At 34.5% G+C, this 22,643-nt stretch overlaps 1 protein-coding gene across 1 annotated transcript in view; it reads left to right on the plus strand.

The window, feature by feature from the left end:
- gnb1l (guanine nucleotide binding protein (G protein), beta polypeptide 1-like) overlaps positions 1-11,336 on the plus strand; it is a 65,843-nt gene extending 54,507 nt beyond the window's left edge. The window contains exon 6 of the mRNA XM_061729797.1: positions 11,026-11,336. Within this exon, the coding sequence (XP_061585781.1) occupies positions 11,026-11,304 (279 nt within the window). The 3' untranslated portion in view covers positions 11,305-11,336. The remainder of the gene's footprint in view (positions 1-11,025) is intronic.
- The last annotated feature ends 11,307 nt before the right edge of the window (positions 11,337-22,643 follow it).

Genomic DNA, 22,643 nt, shown 5'->3' on the forward strand with positions numbered 1-22,643 from the left:
AATTTCAACTTTTTTCTCGAAATTTCAACTTTTTTCCAGACATTTCGATTTTTTTCTCGACATTTCAACTTTTTTTCTCGACAATTCGACTTTTTTCTCGACATTTCAACTTTTTTCTCGAAATTTTGACTTTTTTCTCTAAATTTTGACTTTTTTCTCTAAATTTCAACTTTTTTCTCTAAATTTCAACTTTTTTCCCGACATTTCGATTTTTTTCTCGACATTTCAACTTTTTTCTCTAAATTTCGACTTTTTTCTCGACGTTTCGACTTTTTTCTCGAAATTTCAACTTTTTTCTCGAAATTTCAACTTTTTTCTCGAAATTTCAACTTTTTTCTCGTCATTTCGACTTTTTTCTCGAAGTGCATAATGAAAAAAAAAAAAATCTTCCCCCAGTTATATCTAATATAGAAACATGCAGCATGTGTTGTCTTCATTCTAAGGCTGATACAAGACTTTTAATTTTTTGCGGCTCCAGACATATTTGTTTTTTGTGTTTTGGTCCAATACGGCTCTTTCAACATTTTGGGTTTCCGACTCCTGCCATAGTCCAACAAGGGTAAAAAAGTTGTTGTGATCAAATGTTTCCGGACTCGAAATAAAAAACATGATTTGTTCCTAAAAAACAAACCTTTAAGAAACATATATTTATATGGCGGCTCAAATTTACTGACGGGTGTAGAAACTTTTCTTTTTTTTTTCTCTTTGCTTTTCCTTTTTTTTTTCTTCTCTTTTTAGGAGGGAATACAGACAGAGGATGTTGTGGCCTGCAGAAAGTAAAAGCAGGTATAGACAGAGGAGGATTAGCAATGTAAATCAAGCATGACTGGCAGCCGGCGCTCTCTGTGATTGATAGCAGTTAGGGCTTTACAGGTGTAAGTCCTGCTCACCTTCGCTGGGAGGTAAACATGTTTCCACTGTAGCCGCTGCTGCAGAAACCTGCACGGTTTCCTCGGGAAAAACAGATCTGTTGAAGCTGTCGGCCGTGTCGGATCGGGCTCGGCCTCCGCCTGGCATCCAAATGATGTCTTGGGTTTGCTTTTATTTAAATCCCGGCTTTTTTTCCCCTTAATAATCAACACCCCTTCACTTGTTTGACACATTCATATCCTGTCAGCTCGAACCAAGCTGCAACAGGCTAGGTGACAAAAGGCTGTAATCTCCCGCTGCCGAGCGTGATTCACGGACAGGGTGTGTCAGAAATACCTGTGAAAAGCTTCCCAGCCACCAGGACGGGTGAGTGAGCGATGACGGGATGTTTTAGTAGACCGACATGAACAGCAACGGCCGTGCCAAGACTGAGGGGAGAAAGGAGGGAAAGGAGGGGGAGAAACGTTTGATTGAAACCTGCCGAGTGGAGAGTCTCCTTCAACCTGAGCTGTTGCTGAGATGCTGCAAGAGAGGATCGGGAAAATATTCATTTAGCTGTCATGTCATATATATATATATATATATATATATATATATGTATATATATATATATATATATATATACATATATATATATATATATATATATATATATATATATATATATATATATATATATATATATATATATATATATATATACAGGACTGTCTCAGAAGATTAGAATATTGTAATAAAGTTCTTTATTTTCTGTAATGCAATTAAAAAAACAAAAATGTCATACATTCTGGATTCATTACAAATCAACTGAAATATTGCAAGCCTTTTATTATTTTAATATTGCTGATTATGGTTTACAGTTTAAGATTAAGATTCCCAGAATATTCTAATTTTTTGAGATAGGATATTTGAGTTTTCTTAAGCTGTAAACCATGATCAGCAATATTAAAATAATAAAAGACTTGCAATATTTCAGTTTATTTGTAATGAATCCAGAATGTATGACATTTTTTACAGAAAATAAAGGACTTTATCACAATATTCAAATTTTCTGAGACAGTCCTATATATATATATATATATATATATATATATATATATATATATATATATATATATATATATATATATATATATATATATATATATATATATATATATATTAGTGGTGGGGAAAAAAATCGATATTGCAATATATTGTTACGCTCTCTGCCGCAATAAATAATCGATAACTGACGGCAAATATCGATATTTTATTACAACACACATAATGGATTTACGCGGTTGTCACCGCACTATTGTTCATGCACTTTAATGTGTCCATCCGTACAGTGTTTACATTTACAAGACTAGCAGGCAGTGAGGAAATATACTAATGCACTTTCTTTGTACATTGTATGAAGTTATAGCATTGAGTAAATGCATAACTACAGACATTTTCCTTTTTATGGGTATTTTTTCTTTTTCAGTCACATATATCGTGATATATCGTTGATGACATTTCTTACAATATATCGAATACCGTAGATATCGTGTATCGTGATATTATCGTGGGCCACATAGGGCCACAGTATTGAATCCTGAGTTACCCGTATCGTCCCACCCCTAATATATATATATATATATATATATATATATATATATATATATATATATATATATATATATTACTGGACTATAAAGTACATTAGAGAGTGTTGCCCCTTTTATGTTCACACAGTACAAGTCAAAGTTAACCAGCTTTGCTAAAACCAGCTTTCAAAGTTTCCAGTATGCAACTTGAGGGACTTTATATTTTTAGTCCAACACAAACTGAGCAGAATGTAGTTTTAGTTGGTGTTCAGATTGCAGATATCTTCATCTCGGTAAAGCCGTTGTGATCTTAGCATCAATCTGATTTATCCATCGGGAGATAATATTGTACATAGTCGGCTCTCCAGTCCGTGCAGGACCAGGTACACAGTAACAACAGTAACAACAGTAACAACAGTAAGGGCCAATCCCAATACACCCCCTACTTTCTACCACTACCCCAAATTTTAGGGCCCTTGAAATCTTCCCAGGGCCCTGTCCCAATAAACCCACTACTCCTACTTTTCAGCACCACCCCTAAATGTTGCTTGCTACGTCACTGCGTGGTTTACGTTCGGGTACGTAAGCGACTGCGTAGTTACGTTTGCACAAACGTCACACCATATCAGGAAGAGAGAGCTAAAAGCTGTTTTAATTTCAGCTGTAGCGCTGTTAATATGCCACTTTATTAAGTTTTAATATTTTTTCAGGTGTAAAAATAACCGTTAAGATCCCCAACCTGGGCTCAGTTTATCCAAATAACGCCTGTTCCGCCTGATCCGAGCCGGCCCGAGAGCAGCAGCAGCTCACGGCCGGGTCAACCTGCGCCGTCGTCCCGGGGAGAAACCTGCAGCTCTGTGGAGAATTACCGCTGGCTGAAATAAATAATTTAGGAAGATAAATGTTGGTTTAATAGATGAAATCTAACAGTTGTAGCTACGCCTGTTAAGAAATTTGCTCCGAATATTTCGGGATGAGAACTGCCTGCCGGCTCGGGAGCTGATTTATGGTTCCGCGTTAAATCGACGCAGAGCCTACGGTACGGCGTAGGCTCTACGTTGGTGTAACGCGGAACCATAAATCAGCCTTTATTCTGGCGAGCTTTGAAAAAGACTTCGCAACAACGAGCAAACGAGTGATTATGTACATTCACTGAGTGAATATTATGAAAGTAAAATATATATTTCTCACTAGAAATGTAAGGTGGCCGAGACCCGACATTGCTGAAAATTAAAGAAGCGCTGCAAATAAAAATAAACGCCGCTGCAAATAAAATAAACGCTTTGCAAAAAAAATAAACGCTGTAAATAAAAACAAACGCCGCTGCAAATATAAAGAAACGCCGCTGCAAATTAAAAAAAAACCACGCAAATAAAAAAGCCACAACAGGAAGTGAATTACCGGGGACTATTTTTGCCGATGCACCGGTGTTTTTTACGTGAAAGGAGAAGGATAAGACGAAGAGAATGTAAGTGAAAAGGAATAAATAAGAAGAGCGAGGAATAAGAAGAACAACGAACAAGAAAATAAGTGAAAAAGTTAGTGTTCAACGTCGCTACGTGTAATTTTTAATGTGCAACACCGGTGCATCGGCAAAAATAGTCCCTGGTAATTCACTTACGTTGTGACTTTTTTATTTGCGTTGTTTTTTTATTTTATTGCAGCGGGGTTTCTTTATATTTGCAGCGTTTCTTACTGTTTGCAGCGTTACTTTTATTTTCAGCAATGGCGGGTCTCGGCCACCGTAGAAATGTAATCAAAACACATTTTTATGCAGAAACTAACTCAAAATATTGATTTTATTCACTAAAAAATAAGAAATGTCTGCCATGTTTTTTTTTTATTCAGTCCGCAAATGACGACGCATTGCAAAGCATTATGGGAAATTTTTCTGGGCCTAGGTCAGCTAGTGTATATCTGAAAACCCTCGCTCTGTAGGGCTAGATTGATGCCCCCTAACCCTCGTTTAAGCCACTACCACTAGGTGAAAAGAGGAATTGGGACACCACTACGCCAGAGTTATTATCGTTCACGAAAACGAACGAAATAACGAAAACTAAAATTGAAAAAACAAATTCGTTAACTGAACTAAATAAAAACAAAAATTAAAAGACAAAAACGATAACTAACTGAAACTATATTGTGTGTTTAGAAAACTAACTAAAACGAACTGAAATTATAGATATAATTTCCTCCGTTTTCGTCCCTGTCAATATAAAACTCTTGGTATGATCAATTTATTCCGCTCTAGCCGTTTATCTCCAACTGGCAGCTACGGCACCTTAACGCCTCACGGTCCATGACGTTAAAACTAAAACTAATTAAAACTAAACTAAAACTAAGCATTTTGAAAATATAAAAACTAATAAAAACTAGAAAACCCACACTAAAAACTAATTAAAACTAACTGAACTGAAGGAGAAAAGGTCAAAACGAAATAAAGCTAATCTAAAATGAAAAATTCAAAACTATTATAACCCTGCACTACCCTCACGGGAACGCGCAAAATTTAGGGGTAGGACTGAAAAGTAGGACTAGGGGGGGATTGGGACTGAGCCTAACACGATGCTTGTCCGTGCAGGACCAGGTTCACAGTAAAACAGTAACAACAGTAACAACAGTAACAACAGTAACAACAGTAACACGATGCTCGTCTCTGCAGCTACAACACGAGACACACCAGCTCCGTTTCCATCTCCCAGCGGGAGAGCCTGTGCTTTGTTAGGAACACCACGGCACTATTTCGGCTTCACTTGACAAATAGTTGTTTCCTGTCAAGGTTCATAATGTCAAATACTCACAATTCAAACATACTTTAGGCAATATAACCAGAATTATTTCAAATCGAATTGACCATCTAAGAGTTTTAACCCCTATTTTATTATATTACATCCGAGAACTGCGTTTCTTCTCCAGCAGTTTCAGAGTAAACACGTTAAAATAAATATTACATGAGCTGCCTGTAGCATTTTTCTGCACAACTGATAAACTCTTCAGTGGTTTATTAAATAAAAAGCAAGAACACTTTATAAATAGTAGATCTAGGTTTTTGTAAAGTCCTATGTGATACTTTAAGTTTTGTTTTCCTTTAATGAATAATTAATTCTTGGCTGTGCTTCAAAGAAATCAGCAGATACATTTCTGATTTATTAGGCAACATAATTAATGTGAACTTGAAGTAATTATGTGTTCCTTTTTATGTTTATTTACCAATCAACGAATGAAGCGATTGTTCCAGCGCTGTTGTCTTCAGACAAGAAATCTCAGAATAAACGCTGATCTCTGGTGGTTTAGGAACCAGCGTTTCTGCAACATGAGCATCATTTATTTTCAGTGATAGCAAAGGACAGCCTTTTTTTTTCTTTTTTTTTTAAAAACACACACACAACGTTTTCGCCTCACTTTCTCAGACAGAAAGTAAAAACAATTAAGCAGGCAGCCTTGCTGAATGACCATTACTACATCATTAGCCATTTACTGCTCGCAATTGACCCTTAAATGAAACAAATGCCTTTTCCTGACACAAACTATGGGAAGCAAAACAAACAAAAACAGACACTTAAACCCATCATTATCAGGCCTCTAATGCAGACCAGATGGGGAAAGGTAGGGGCATACCAAATACTTGAGGTAATAACAAAGCTCCAAATAATCTTTCCCTCCACAGGGTTTTTTTTGTATCTGTTTATCCGTCTTGTTTGGTCTAAGCAGACGCACACTGTTTCACACTGGTTACACCAACAATGATGATCTAATTATCCCCCAAAAAACCACCAACAAGAACAAAAAAAAACAAATAGGAAAGCACATCCTTACGGAAGAGTTTTAGGGCCAGGCAAGAGAAGAAAATATGAGAGTGGGAGATTTTTTTTACTGTGCACTTCGAGAAAAATGTAGAAATTTCGTGAATAAAGTCGAAATTTCTACTTTTTTCTCGACATTTCGATTTTTTTTTTCGACATTTCGACTTTTCGACTTTTTTCTCAACATTTCGGCTTTTCTCTCAACATTTCGACTTTTTTCTCGACATTTTGACTTTTTTCTCGAAATTGTACATCAACATTAATCTCGACTTTTTTCTTGACATTTCCCCTTTTTTTTCGACATTTCGACTTTTCTCTCAACATTTTGACTTTTTCTCTCAACATTTCGACTTTTTTCTCAACATTTCGACTTTTTTCTCGAAATTCTACTTCAACATTAATCTCGACTTTTCAACTTTTTTCTCAACATTTTTTCTCAACATTTCGACTTTTTTCTCGACATTTTTCTCTAAATTTCGACTTTTTTCTCAACATTTCGATTTATTTTTTTCGACATTTCGACTTTTTTCTCAACATTTCGACTTTTTTCTCAACATTTTGACTTTTCTCTCGAAATTCTACTTCAACATTAATCTCGACTTTTCAACTTTTTTCTCAACATTTTTTCTCAACATTTCGACTTTTTTCTCGACATTTTGACTTTTTTCTCGAAATTGTACATCAACATTAATCTTGACTTTTTTCTCAACATTTCGACTTTTTTCTCGACATTTCGACTTTTTTCTCAACATTTCGACTTTTTTCTCGAAATTCTACTTCAACATTAATCTCGACTTTTCGACTTTTTTTTTCGACATTTCGACTTTTTTCTATACATTTCGGCTTTTTTCTCGACATTTCGACTTTTCTCTCAACATTTTCGACTTTATTCAGGAAATTTTGACTTTTTTCTCAACATTTTGACTTTTTTCTCAACATTTCGACTTTTTTCTCAACATTTTCGACTTTATTCAGGAAATTTTGACTTTTTTCTCAATATTTTGACTTTTTTCTCAACATTTCGACTTTTTTCTCAACATTTTCGACTTTATTCAGGAAATTTTGACTTTTTTCTCAACATTTTGACTTTTTTCTCAACATTTTGACTTTTTTCTCAACATTTTGACTTTTTTCTCAACATTTCGACTTTTTTCTCGACATTTTGACTTTTTTCTCGAAATTGTACATCAACATTAATCTCGACTTTTTTCTTGACATTTCCCCTTTTTTTTCGACATTTCGACTTTTCTCTCAACATTTTGACTTTTTCTCTCAACATTTCGACTTTTTTCTCAACATTTCGACTTTTTTCTCGAAATTCTACTTCAACATTAATCTCGACTTTTCAACTTTTTTCTCAACATTTTTTCTCAACATTTCGACTTTTTTCTCGACATTTTTCTCTAAATTTCGACTTTTTTCTCAACATTTCGATTTATTTTTTTCGACATTTCGACTTTTTTCTCAACATTTCGACTTTTTTCTCAACATTTTGACTTTTCTCTCGAAATTCTACTTCAACATTAATCTCGACTTTTCAACTTTTTTCTCAACATTTTTTCTCAACATTTCGACTTTTTTCTCGACATTTTGACTTTTTTCTCGAAATTGTACATCAACATTAATCTTGACTTTTTTCTCAACATTTCGACTTTTTTCTCGACATTTCGACTTTTTTCTCAACATTTCGACTTTTTTCTCGAAATTCTACTTCAACATTAATCTCGACTTTTCGACTTTTTTTTTCGACATTTCGACTTTTTTCTATACATTTCGGCTTTTTTCTCGACATTTCGACTTTTCTCTCAACATTTTCGACTTTATTCAGGAAATTTTGACTTTTTTCTCAACATTTTGACTTTTTTCTCAACATTTCGACTTTTTTCTCAACATTTTCGACTTTATTCAGGAAATTTTGACTTTTTTCTCAATATTTTGACTTTTTTCTCAACATTTCGACTTTTTTCTCAACATTTTCGACTTTATTCAGGAAATTTTGACTTTTTTCTCAACATTTTGACTTTTTTCTCAACATTTTGACTTTTTTCTCAACATTTCGACTTTTTTCTCAAAGTGCATAATGAAAAAAAAATCTTCCTCCTCTAAAATATTATTTTTATTTTTTCTCCCGCCTGGCCCTAATACTCTTCCGTACATCCTTGACCGCTTTGAGTTTAACTTGCTTTTTTGTTATGCATGATCAATGACATTCCTCCCTGCTTTTCCTCTCCCTTGCATTCCCCTTTATCCACTTGGGCTGTGCGTACCTGGCTTATATCTTCCACATGCAGCTTGTGGAGGGTTTTCTGCCCCAGAACAGGAGCATGCAGATACATTCTCCCCAACATCTCCTCCCATCCAAGGCCATTAGTTTCCCTAGACACGACTTATGAAGTCAATTTTACGCTGTCCAGTTCGATCACGGCCCCCATATCCAGATGTTTGCAGCTCGCGCAGCGATCCGGCCGAGATTCCCCCGCCCGGCAGGAAGAGCACGTTCGCTCCCCTGGAATGCCCACGAACCCTTTAGATAGCGATCATAGGCGCCATTCGTTATAATATGTCAGAATGTTGCCCCTTTAAAGAGATTGATATAGTCCTTGGGACACTGTAGATCACAGGGAGAGGGGGGCTGTGGATAATGTTTAGCAGGCCGACGTTGTTACGGAGCGTATTTATCGGGACTCTTCACACGCTGACCAGACCTTTCAGTGTGAGCGTAATTCATCAGACGCCTAAAGAAACACGGTCTCTGCAAACAAGCATTTCAGCAAGATGGTCTCTCTTTTTCTTGAAAACTTGTCACACAGGTAACTCATTGCCCTGACGTGCTAACCACAAACCAAATAATGGGGCTCAGAAAACTTTACTCGTGGCTCTTGTGCCGTAATGTTTTACGGCCGATGATGGAGTCCCTGGAGTCCACGGCCAGATTCAACAGACCTCCAGCCGCTTTCGCTTGGATCTCCTTACTCATGTTTGTGTCGGTCACAAATGTCCACACAGCCGGGTTTTAACCATTCACTGACCTTATTTTTATCTTGGTTTTCTTTTTTTTAATCCCCTTTGCTTGTGTAATAAGGTTGTTTGGTTGTTTTTTCCACAGAATCTATTACTTAGAGTTAGGAACGGGTGATATTTTACCGTTCACGATAAACCGTCAAAAAAAAACCCCACGGTAAGAAATGTGTCATCTCGTGGTAAGAAAGAAAGAAAGAAAGAAAGAAAGAAAGAAAGAAAGAAAGAAAGAAAGAAAGAAAGAAAGAAAGAAAGAAAGAAATGAGCCAGAAAGAAAGAAAGAAAGAAAGAAAGAAAGAAAGAAAGAAAGAAAGAAAGAAAGAAAGAAAGAAAGAAAGAAAGAAAGAAAGAAAGAAAGAAAGAAAGAAAGAAAGAAAGAAAGAAAGAAAGAAAGAAAGAAAGAAAGAAAGAAAGAAATGAGCCAGAAAGAAAGAAAGAAATGAGCCTGAAAGAAAGAAAGAAAGAAAGAAAGAAATGAGCCTGAAAGAAAGAAAGAAAGAAAGAAAGAAATGAGCCTGAAAGAAAGAAAGAAAGAAAGAAAGAAAGAAAGAAAGAAAGAAAGAAAGAAAGAAAGAAATGAGCCTGAAAGAAAGAAAGAAAGAAAGAAAGAAAGAAAGAAAGAAAGAAATGAGCCTGAAAGAAAGAAAGAAAGAAAGAAAGAAAGAAAGAAAGAAATGAGCCTGAAAGAAAGAAAGAAAGAAAGAAAGAAAGAAAGAAAGAAATGAGCCTGAAAGAAAGAAAGAAAGAAAGAAAGAAAGAAAGAAAGAAAGAAAGAAAGAAAGAAATGAGCCTGAAAGAAAGAAAGAAAGAAAGAAAGAAAGAAAGAAAGAAAGAAATGAGCCTGAAAGAAAGAAAGAAAGAAAGAAAGAAAGAAAGAAAGAAAGAAAGAAAGAAATGAGCCTGAAAGAAAGAAAGAAAGAAAGAAAGAAAGAAAGTAAGAAAGAAAGAAAGAAAGAAAGAAATGAGCCAGAAAGAAAGAAAGAAAAAGAAAGAAAGAAAGAAAGAAAGAAAGAAAGAAAGAAAGAAAGAAAGAAAGAAAGAAAGAAATGAGCCAGAAAGAAAGAAAGAAAGAAAGAAAGAAAGAAAGAAAGAAAGAAAGAAAGAAAGAAATGAGCCTGAAAGAAAGAAAGAAATGAGCAAGAAAGAAAGAAAGAAAGAAAGAAAGAAAGAAAGAAAGAGGAAAGAAAGAAAGAAAGAAAGAAAGAAAGAGGAAAGAAAGAAAGAAAGAAAGAAAGAAAGAAAGAAAGAAAGAAATGAGCAAGAAAGAAAGAAAGAAATGAGCCTGAAAGAAAGAAAGAAATGAGCAAGAAAGAAAGAAAGAAAGAAAGAGGAAAGAAAGAAAGAAAGAAAGAAAGAAAGCACGAAAGAAAGAAAGAAATGAGCAAGAAAGAAAGAAAGAAAGAAAGAAAGAAAGAAATGAGCAAAAAAGAAAGAAAGAAAGAAAGAAAGAAAGAAAGAAAGAAAGAAAGAAAGAAAGAAATGAGCAAGAAAGAAAGAAAGAAAGAAATGAGCAAGAAAGAAAGAAAGAAAGAAAGAAAGAAAGAAAGAAAGAAAGAAAGAAAGAAAGAAAGAAAGAGTTGAATTGGTATTTTTTTTATCCTCATTTTTATTGTTATCAGGATAAATGCCAGAAATTATCGTGATACATTTTTTACTCCATACCGCCCATCCCTACTTAGCGTTCTGGGTGTTTGCATTGAGTAGATTTATGCTTTTAACGCGTATAAAGATGTTGTTTTCTATCTTCTCTGTGTGATTTCCAGCTGCAGGACTCTCTGACGATGGTGAATCCAGGGGTTTCCCAGCTGTGTCTCCGTGACGACGGCAGGCTGCTGGCATCGGCCGGCTGGGACCACCGCGTGCGGATCTTTGGCTGGAAGAAGCTGCGGCCGCTGGCCGTGCTCCAGTACCACAGTGACATGGTGCTCAGCGTGGCCTTCTCCGACCACCGGGAACCCAAACAAAGGCTGCTGGCGGCCGGATCCAAGGACCAGCGGGTCAGCCTGTGGTCCGTCTACAACCAGGGAGCGGACACGGGCTGAGTCTGAGCTCCGGGGGGATTACAGACGTCTGCTCGGGAGGATTACACACGTCTGCTCAGGACGTCTGCATCTGCACTGATGTCATGTGAATCTGGACTCAGGTTGTGCCTCTCGTGTACTGCCATTGACGTTAAGTCATAGGACTTTAGCGTTAGTACTTTGGAAAAATACTAATTTTGTGTCTGTACGTAATTTGCCAATAATTCCAATATCCCCATGGTAAAGAAGTTGCAGTTTGCCAGAAATCGCATGATTAAAAACAGATCTGCCGACTCATTTTTACAGTATTCATCATTGTTTTCTGAGTTGTATTGGCTTTATATCAGGGGTCGTCAACCCGCGGCTCTAGAGCCGCATGTGGCTCTTTAGCGCCGCCCTAGTGGCTCCTGGAGCTTTTTTCTTTTTTTTTTTTCCTTTTTTTCTTTTTTTTCTTATTTTCTTTTTTTCTTTTTTCTTTTTTCTTCTTTTTTTCCTTTTTTTTCTTTTTTTCTTCCCTTTTCCTTTCCTTTTTAATCTCGACATTTTGACTTTTTTCTCGAAATTTTGACTTTTTTCTCGACATTTCGACTTTTTTCTCAACATTTCAACTTTTTTTTTCCTTTTTTTCTTTTTTTATTATTTTCTTTTTTTCTTTTTTTTTTCCTTTTTTTCCTTTTTTCTTCTTTTTTTCCTTTTTTTTCTTTTTTTCTTTTTCCTTTCCTTTTTAATCTCGACATTTTGACTTTTTTCTCGACATTTCGACTTTTTTCTCGAAGTGCATAATGAAAAAAAAAAACGTCCTCTCAAATATTATTTTTATTTCTCTCCTGCCTGGCCCTAATACTCTTCCGTAGATTTGCGTAACAAAAAGAGTCATGTGGAAAGACATTAGCAGCTAAATTTGCAGCCGAGGACCCAGTTATAACTAATATAGAAACATGCAGCATGTGTTGTCTTCATTCTAAGGCTGATACAAGACTTTTCATTTTTTGCGGCTCCAGACAAATTAATTTGCCAATAATTCCAATATCCCCATGGTAAAGAAGTTGCAGTTTGCCAGAAATCACATGATTAAAAACAGATCTGCCGACTCATTTTTACAGTATTCATCATTGTTTTCTGAGTTGTATTTGCTTATATCAGGGGTCGTCAACCCGCGGCTCTAGAGCCGCATGTGGCTCTTTAGCGCCGCCCTAGTGGCTCCTGGAGCATTTTGAAAAATGTTTGACCTTTTTTTCTTTTTTTTCTTCCTTTTTTCTTTTTTTTCTTATTTTCTTTTTTCTTCTTTTTTTCCTTTTTTTCTTTTTTTTCTTCCTTTTTCCTTTCCTTTTTAATCTCGACATTTTGACTTTTTTCTCGAAATTTTGACTTTTTTCTCGACATTTCGACTTTTTTCTTGACATTTTGACTTTTTTCTCAACATTTCAACTTTTTTCTCGAAATTGTACTTCAACAGTTATCTTCTTTTTTTCCTTTTTTTCTTTTTTTATTATTTTCTTTTTTTCTTCTTTTTTCTTTTTTCTTTTTTTCTTTTTTTTCCTTTGTTTCTTTTTTTTCTTATTTTCTTTTTTTCTTCTTTTTTCTTCTTTTTTTTCTTTTTTTCTTCCTTTTTCCTTTCCTTTTTAATCTCGACATTTCAACTTTTTTCTCGACATTTTGACTTTTTTCTCGACATTTCGACTTTTTTCTCGAAGTGCATAATGAAAAAAAATCTTCCTCCTCTCAAATATTATTTTTATTTCTCTCCTGCCTGGCCCTAATACTCTTCCGTAGATTCACGTAACAAAAAGAGTCATGTGGAAAGACATTAGCAGCTACATTTGCAGCCGAGGACCCAGTTCTAACTAATATAGAAAAATGCAGCATGTGTTTCTTCATTCTAAGGCTGATACAAGACTTTTCATTTTTTGGGGCTCCAGACATATTAATTTGCCAATAATTCCAATATCCCCATGGTAAAGAAGTTGCAGTTTGCCAGAAATCACATGATTAAAAACAGATCTGCCGACTCATTTTTACAGTATTCATCATTGTTTTCTGAGTTGTATTGGCTTATATCAGGGGTCGTCAACCCGCGGCTCTAGAGCCGCATGTGGCTCTTTAGCGCCGCCCTAGTGGCTCCTGGAGCTTTTTTCAAAAAGGTTTGACCTTTTTTTCTTGTTTTTTTTCCTTTTTTTCTCTTTTTTTTCTTAATTATTTTCTTTTTTCATTTTTTTTTTTCTTTTTTCTTCTTTTTTTCCTTTTTTCTCTTTTTTTCTTCCTTTTTCCTTTCCTTTTTAATCTCGACATTTTGACTTTTTTCTCGACATTTCGACTTTTTTCTTGACATTTTAACTTTTCTCAACATTTCAACTTTTTTCTCGAAATTGTATTTCAAGAGTAATTTTCTTTTTTTCCCCCTTTTTTCTTTTTTTACAATTTTCTTTTTTTCTTCTTTTTTCGTTTTTCTTCTTTTTTTCCTTTTTTTCTTTTTTCCATTTTTTCTTTTTTTTCCTTTTTTTCTTTTTTTTCTTATTTTCTTTTTTTCTTCTTTTTTTTCTTTTTTTCTTCCTTTTTCCTTTCCTTTTTAATCTCGACATTTCGACTTTTTTCTCGACATTTCGACTTTTTTCTCGACATTTCGACTTTTTTCTCGAAGTGCATAATGAAAAAAAAAACTTCCTCCTCTAAAATATTATTTTTATTTCTCTCCTGCCTGGCCCTAATAATCTTCCGTAGATTTGCGTACCAAAAAGAATCATGTGGAAAGACATTAGCAGCTACATTTGCAGCCGTGGAACCAGTTCTAACTAATATAGAAACATGCAGCATGTGTTCCTTCATTCTAAGGCTGATACAAGACCTTTCATTTTTTGGGGCTCCAGACATATTTGTTTGCCAATAATTCCAAAATCCCCATGGTAAAAAAGTTGCAGTTTGCCAGAAATCAAATGATTAAAAACAGATCTGCCGACTCATTTTTACAGTATTCATCATTGTTTTCTGAGTTGTATTGGCTTTATATCAGGGGTCGTCAACCCGCGGCTCTAGAGCCGCATGTGGCTCTTTAGCGCCGCCCTAGTGGCTCCCTGGAGCTTTTTTAAAAAGGTTTGACCTTTTTTTCTTTTTTTTTCCTTTTTTTCTTTTTTTTCTTATTTTCTTTTCTTATTTTTTCTTTTTTCTTCTTTTTTTTCCTTTTTTCTTTTTTTCTTCCTTTTTCCTTTCCTTTTTAATCTCGACATTTCGACTTTTTTCTCGAAATTTTGACTTTTTTCTCGACATTTCGACTTTTTTCTTGACATTTTGACTTTTTTCTCAACATTTCAACTTTTTTCTCGAAATTGTACTTCAACAGTAATCTTCTTTTTTTTCCTTTTTTTCTTTTTTATTATTTTCTTTTTTTCTTCTTTTTTCCTTTTTTTTCTTTATTTCCGTTTTTTCTTTTTTTTCCTTTTTTTCTTTTTTTTCTTATTTTCTTCTTTTTTCTTTTTTCTTTTTTTTCTTTTTTTCTTCCTTTTTCCTTTCCTTTTTAATCTCGACATTTCGACTTTTTTCTCGAAATTTCAACTTTTTTCTCAACATTTCAACTTTTTTCTCGAAGTGCATAATGAAAAAAAATCTTCCTCCTCTCAAATATTATTTTTATTTCTCTCCTGCCTGACCCTAATACTCTTCCGTAGATTCGCGTAACAAAAAAAATCATGTGGAAAGACATTAGAACGCTACATTTGCAGCCGAGGACCCAGTTATAACTAATATAGAAACATGCAGCAGGTGTTGTCTTCATTGATTTATGGTTCCGTGTTAAATCAACGCAGAGCCTACGGCGTAGGTCACGGCGTAGGTCACGGCGTACGGCGCGCGGCGCTGCGTAACCTACGCCGTAGGCTCTGCGTTGGTGTAACACGGGACCATAAATCAGCCTTTATTCTGGCGAGGTTTGAAAAAGACTTTGCAACAACAGGCAAACGAGTGATTATGTACATTCACTGAGTGAATATTATGAAAGTAAAATATATATTTCTCGCTAGAAATGTAATGAAAACGCATTTTTATGCAGAAACTAACTCAAAATATTGATTTTATTCACTAAAAAATAAGAAATGTCCGCCATGTTTTTTTTTTTGATTCAGTCTGCAAATGACGACGAAAAGCATTCTGGGAAATTTTTCTGGGCCTCGGTCAGCTAGTGTATATCTGAAAACCCTCGCTCTGTAGGGCTAGATCAGGGGTCGGCAACTGCGGCTCTAGAGCCACACGCGGCTCTTTAGCGCCGCCCTAGTGGCTCCTGGAGCTTTTTTTTCAAAAATGTTTTACCTTTTTTTTTTTCCCTTTCTTCTTTTTTCTCTTTTTTCTTTTTTTCTCTTTTTTTCTTTTTTCCTTTTTTTCTTTTTGCTTCCTTTTTCCTTTCCTTTTTAATCTTGACATTTCGACTTTTTTCTCAACATTTCAATGTTTTTCTCAACATTTAGAATTTTTCATGAAATTTTGACTATTTCCGCGACATTTCGACTTTTTTCTCAATATTTCGACTTTTTTTCAAGATTGTACTTCCACATTAATCTTGACATTTCTACTTTTCTCTCAACATTTCGATTTTTTTCTCAACATTTAGACTTTTTTCTCGAAGTGCATAATAAAAAAAAAAAATCTTCCCCCACTAATATAGAAACATGCAGCATGTGTTGTCTTCATTCTAAGGCTTATACAAGACTTTTCATTTTTTGCGGCTCCAGACATATTTGTTTTTTGTGTTTTTGGTCCAACATGGATCTAAAACATTTTGGGTTGCCGACCCCTGGCTTATATTGATATTCTTTCAGTTTTTCTTTTAATTTTCCTTCTCAACACACTTTTAAAGGAGTATTTTTACAATGTTTTCTCCAATATCTATATGCATAAAGACGATCAATCACACAAAACTCAAGACTCAGCCGAAGATTAACACTAAATCTCCTCACACGACCGATTCAATCTTAGCTCAGCCTGCTGGAACCGCACGGCCGCCGTGGCGTTTGCTTTTAGATCAACTGAAATTCTTTCACATAGTCTGCTGAAGCCTGACGTGATGCTCTGCAGCTCTGTGCAGCTATGTGATTATGTTGACTCATCTGACGGGCGATCTGCTCCAGTGGACTTGAATTTGAGCTATATGCCGCACCTGAGCAGCTCTGTAATCCCGTGTTGTTGTTCCAGCAGCTCTGACTTTAACGCACAGGCCTCTCTAAGCTCAACCTGAGCCGCGTTTGTCAAACGTGGAGAACAGAAACGTGTTGATTTAGTGCCTGTGCCGACGACTAGAGTTGCTCTTTCGGGGCCGGCACGATCAAACTTAGGAGCCAATCTACTTTTATTGATAAGTGCTCCATTAAATAAGATACAGTTGATTTTTTTTTACTTATACAAGATAGAAAAGTGTCTTCGGGGAAGTTAGATTGATTGAAAAGGCCCAGAGATAATAACGAGGTGTTTGTTGTTTCGGTTCACTGTCTCCGGTGATTTCTGAGTCATGAGTTACAAAAGACACCTGGTGTTTCTGCTTCATACGAGCTTTTTCTGTCCCGGGAGCTTTTTCAAAAATGTTTGATCTTTTTTTCCTTTTTTTCTTCTTTTTTCTCTTTTTCTTCTTTTTTCCTTTTTTTTCTTCCTTTTTAATCTCGTCATTTCGACTTTTTTCTCGACATTTCGACTTTTTTCTCGACATTTGGACTTTTTTCTCAACATTTCGACTTTTTTTTCAACATTTCGACTTTTTTTTCAACATTTCGACTTTTTTCTGGAGATTATACTTTACAACATTAATCTCGACATTTCGACTTTTTTCTCGAAATTTGGACTTTTTTCTCAACATTTCAACTTTTTTCTCGAAATTTTGACTTTTTTCTCGACATTTGGACTTTTTTTTCAACATTTCGACTTTTTTTTCAACATTTCGACTTTTTTCTGGAGATTATACTTTACAACATTAATCTCGACATTTCGACTTTTTTCTCGAAATTTGGACTTTTTTCTCAACATTTCAACTTTTTTCTCGAAATTTTGACTTTTTTCTCGACATTTGGACTTTTTTTTCAACATTTCGACTTTTTTTTCAACATTTCGACTTTTTTCTGGAGATTATACTTTACAACATTAATCTCGACATTTGGACTTTTTTCTCAACATTTAAACTTTTTTCTCGAAATTTCGACTTTTTTCTCGAAATTGTACTTCAACATTAATTTCAACATTTCAACTTTTTTCTCGACATTTGGACTTTTTTCTCGACATTTCGACTTTTTTTTTCAAAATTTCGACTTTTTTCTGGAGATTATACTTTACAACATTAATCTCGACATTTCGACATTTCGACTTTTTTCTCAACATTTCAACTTTTTTCTCGACATTTCGCCTTTCGCCATTTGCCTTCATTCTAAGGCTAAATACAAGACTCATTTTTTGCGGCTCCAGACATATTTGTTTTTTGTGTTTTTGGTCCAATATGGTTCTTTCAACATTTTGGGTTGCAGACCCCTGGTTTAGTGTTTGTCAAACGTGGAGAACAGAAAAGTGTTGATTTAGTGCCTGTGCCGACGACTAGAGTTGCTCTTTCTGGGGCCGGCACGATCAAACTTAGGAGCCAATCTACTTTTATTGATAAGTGCTCCATTAAATAAGATACAGTTGACATTTTTTTTCACTTATACAAGATAGAAAAGTGTTTTCGGGGAAGTTAGATGGATTGAAAAGGGCCAGAGATAATAATAACAAGGTGTTTGTTGTTTCGGTTCACTGTCTCCGGTGATTTCTGAGTCATGACTTACAAAAGACACCTGGTGTTTCTGCTTCATACGAGCTTTTTCTGTCCCTGGAGCTTTTTCAAAAATGTTTGATCTTTTTTTCCTTTTTTTCTTCTTTTTTCTCTTTTTCTTCTTTTTTCCTTTTTTTCTTCCTTTTTAATCTCGTCATTTCGACTTTTTTCTCGACATTTGGACTTTTTTCTCAACATTTCAACTTTTTTCTCGACATTTGGACTTTTTTCTCGAAATTTTACTTCAACATTAATCTCAACATTTCAACTTTTTTCTCGAAATTTTGACTTTTTTCTCGACATTTCGACTTTTTTCTCAACATTTGGACTTTTTTCACGACATTTCGACTTTTTTTTCTAAATTTCGACTTTTTTTTCAACATTTCAACTTTTTTCTGGAGATTATACTTTACAACATTAATCTCGACATTTCGACTTTTTTCTCGAAATTGTACTTCAACAGTAATTTTCTTTTTTTTCCTTTTTTTCTTTTTTCTTATTTTCTTTTTTCTTCTTTTTTTCCTTTTTTTCCTTTTTTTCCGTTTTTTCTTTTTTTTTCCTTTTTTTCTTTTTTTCTTGTTTTCTTTTTTCTTTTTTTATTATTTTCTTTTTTTCGTCTTTTTTCTTTTTTCTTATTTTTTTCCTTTTTTTTCTTTTTTCTTCCTTTTTTCCTTTCCTTTTTAATCTCGACATTTTGACTTTTTTCTCTAAATTTTGACGTTTTCTCAACATTTCAACTTTTTTCTCGAAGTGCATAATGAAAAAAAAACGTCCTCCTCGCAAATATTATTTGTATTTCTCTCCTGCCTGGCCCTAATACTCTTCCGTAGATTTGCGTAACAAAAAGAGTCATGTGGAAAGACATTTCGACTTTTTTTTCAAATTTCGACTTTTTTCTCGACACTTCGCCTTTCGCCATTTGCCTTCATTCTAAGGCTAATACAAGACTTTTCATTTTTTGCGGCTCCAGACATATTTGTTTTTTGTGTTTTTGGTCCAATATGACTCTTTCAACATTTTGGGTTGCAGACCGCTGGCTTAGTGTTTGTCAAACGTGGAGAACAGAAACGTGTTGATTTAGTGCCTGTGCCGACGACTAGAGTTGCTCTTTCTGGGCCGGAGTGATCAAACTTAGGAGCCAATCTACTTTTATTGATAAGTGCTCCATTAAATAAGATACAGTTGACTTTTTTTTTACTTATACAAGATAGAAAAGTGTCTTTGGGGAAGTTAGATGGATTGAAAAGGCCCAGAGATAATAATAACAAGGTGTTTGTTGTTTCGGTTCACTGTCTCCGGTGATTTCTGAGTCATGAGTTACAAAAGACACCTGGTGTTTCTGCTTCATACAAGCTTTTTCTGTCCCGGGAGCTTTTTCAAAAATGTTTGATCTTTTTTTCCTTTTTTTCTTCTTTTTTCTCTTTTTCTTCTTTTTTCCTTTTTTTTCTTCCTTTTTAATCTCGTCATTTTGACTTTTTTCTCGACATTTCGACTTTTTTTTCAACATTTCGACTTTTTTCTGGAGATTATACTTTACAACATTAATCTCAACATTTCAACTTTTTTCCTCGAAATTTTGACTTTTTTCTCGACATTTGGACTTTTTTCTCAACATTTAAACTTTTTTTTCAACATTTCGACTTTTTTCTGGAGATTATACTTTACAACATTAATCTCGACATTTCGACTTTTTTCTCAACATTTCAACTTTTTTCTCGAAATTTTGACTTTTTTCCTTTTTTTTCTTCCTTTTTAATCTCGACATTTCGACTTTTTTCTCGACATTTCGACTTTTTTCTCAACATTTAAACTTTTTTCTCGACATTTTGACTTTTTTCTCGACATTTGGACTTTTTTCTCGACATTTCGACTTTTTTTTTCAAAATTTCGACTTTTTTTTCAACATTTCGACTTTTTTCTCGACATTTCGCCTTTCGCCATTTGCCTTCATTCTAATACAAGACTCATTATTTTGCGGCTCCAGACATATTTGTTTTTTGTGTTTTTGGTCCAATATGGCTCTAAAACATTTTGGGTTGCCGACCCCTGGTTTAGTGTTTGTCAAACGTGGAGAACAGAAACGTGTTGATTTAGCGCCTGTGCCGACGACTAGAGTTGCTCTTTCTGGGCCGGAGTGATCAAACTTAGGAGCCAATCTACTTTTATTGATAAGTGCTCCATTAAATAAGATACAGTTTACATTTTTTTTTACTTATACAAGATAGAAAAGTGTCTTTGGGGAAGTTAGATGAATTGAAAAGGGCCAGAGATAATAATAACAAGGTGTTTGTTGTTTCGGTTCACTGTCTCCGGTGATTTCTGAGTCATGAGTTACAAAAGACACCTGGTGTTTCTGCTTCATACGAGCTTTTTCTGTCCCGGGATGAGCTTTAGTTCAGACTGTTCTGCACAGGAAAGGCCTGAGAAATCAAAGAGCCGCTCCAGCGTAATGGCCAGGGATCATTAGGGGAAAAAAGGAAAGACAAGGTCATTCACCAGACGAGCTGCTACTGTCATGGAAAAAAAGTGTCCAACTGCACTTTGGGTGGATTTTTCTTTCTTTTTTTTCTCTTTTTATCTTCCTTTGAAACAATGTTTTTAGTTTTAGTTTAATTCTGTTTGACCAGCTTAGTGCAGGGGTCGGCAACCCGCGGCTGCAGAGCCGCATGTGGCTCTTTAGCGCCGCCCTAGTGGCTCCTGGAGCTTTTTCAAAAATGTTTGACCTTTTTTTCTTCTTTTTTCTTCTTTTTTCCTTTTTTTTTCTTCCTTTTTAATCTCGACATTTGGACTTTTTTCTTGACATTTGGACTTTTTTCTCGACATTTGGACTTTTTTTTCAACATTTCGACTTTTTTCTGGAGATTATACTTCAACATTAATCTCGACATTTCAACCTTTTTCTCGACATTTTGACTTTTCGACATTTCAACTTTTTTCTCAACATTTCGACTTCTTTCTCGAAATTTTGACTTTTTTCTCGACATTTGGACTTTTTTCTCGACATTTCGACTTTTTTTTCGACATTTGGACTTTTTTCTCAACATTTAAACTTTTTTCTCGAAATTTTGACTTTTTTCCTTTTTTTTCTTCCTTTTTAATCTCGACATTTCGACTTTTTTCTCGACATTTCGACTTTTTTCTCGAAATTGTACTTCAACATTAATCTCGACATTTAAACCTTTTTTTCGACTTTTCGACATTTTGACTTTTTTCTCAACATTTCAACTTTTTTCTCGACACTTCGCCTTTCGCCATTTGCCTTCATTCTAAGGCTAAATACAAGACTCATTTTTTGCGGCTCCAGACATATTTGTTTTTTGTGTTTTTGGTCCAATATGGCTCTAAAACATTTTGGGTTGCCGACCCCTGGTTTAGTGGAACTGGGTAATTGGGTATGAAGGTCCGGCAGCCGCCACACCTCGGCTTCAGGGGAAAATGTAAATGTTTGTTTTTTAAATACATTTATGGAATTACTCTGTGTCTATTTGTATTGATTTTTCTATTACTTAATACATATAGAATAACTACAAATGCAAATCAGAACAACATGATCGATTTCACTAGTTATTACACACTGCAAAAACTCAAAATCTTAACAAGAATATTTGTCTTATTTCTAGTTAAAATGTCAAATTTTAGTCAAAACAAATCTCATTACATTTAAGACAAGACTCAAAAACAACCATTTTCACCTGTTTCAAGTAGATTTTCACTTAAAATAAGTAGAAAAATCTGCCAAAAATCCACAGAATAGAACCTTTGTATAAGCTGCACGGTTCAAAACCTATGAAAAAAGTAGCGGCTTATAGTCCAGAAAATACGGTAAGTAGAAAAATCTGCCAGTGGAACAAGATTTTTTTTGCTTGTAATAAGAAGATAAATCTTGTTCCACTGGCAGATTTTTCTACTTATTTCAAGTGAAAATTTACTTGAAACAGGTGAAAATTGTCAAATAACAAGTTATTTTTCTGGTAATGACTCTTGTTTTAAGTGTAATGAGGTTTTTTGGACTAAAAATTAGACATTTTAACTAGAAATAAGACAAATATTCCTGGTAAGATTTTGAGTTTTTGCAGTGTGATCTCCTGCTTTCACTGCAAATACTCCAAATCTTAACAAGAATATTTGTCTTATTTCTAGTTAAAATGTGTAATTTTTTTGTCAAAAAAATGTCATTACACTTAAAACAAGACTCATCACTGGAAAAAACAACAATTTTCACCTGTTTCAAGTAGATTTTCATTTAAAATAAGTAGAAAAATCTGCCAGTGGAAGATTTTTTTGCTTGTAATGAGAAGATAAATCTTGTCTCACTGGCAGATTTTTCTACTTATTTCAAGTGAAAATGTACTTGAAACAGGTGAAAATAGTCAAATAACAAGTTATTTTTCTGGTAATGACTCTTGTTTTAAGTGTAATGAGATTTTTTGACTAAAAATTAGACATTTTAACTAGAAATAAGACAAATATTCCTGGTAAGATTTTGACTTTTTTGCAGTGTAACTATTCCTGATTTTGGAGAATATTTGCAGATGAATGTCTAAAAATAATGTGAAATAAGTGAAATCAAGTGAAATAACTTATTAAAGAC

Source organism: Cololabis saira, chromosome 9 (assembly GCF_033807715.1).
Source record: "Cololabis saira isolate AMF1-May2022 chromosome 9, fColSai1.1, whole genome shotgun sequence".
In the NCBI taxonomy this organism is placed as follows: domain Eukaryota; kingdom Metazoa; phylum Chordata; class Actinopteri; order Beloniformes; family Belonidae; genus Cololabis; species Cololabis saira.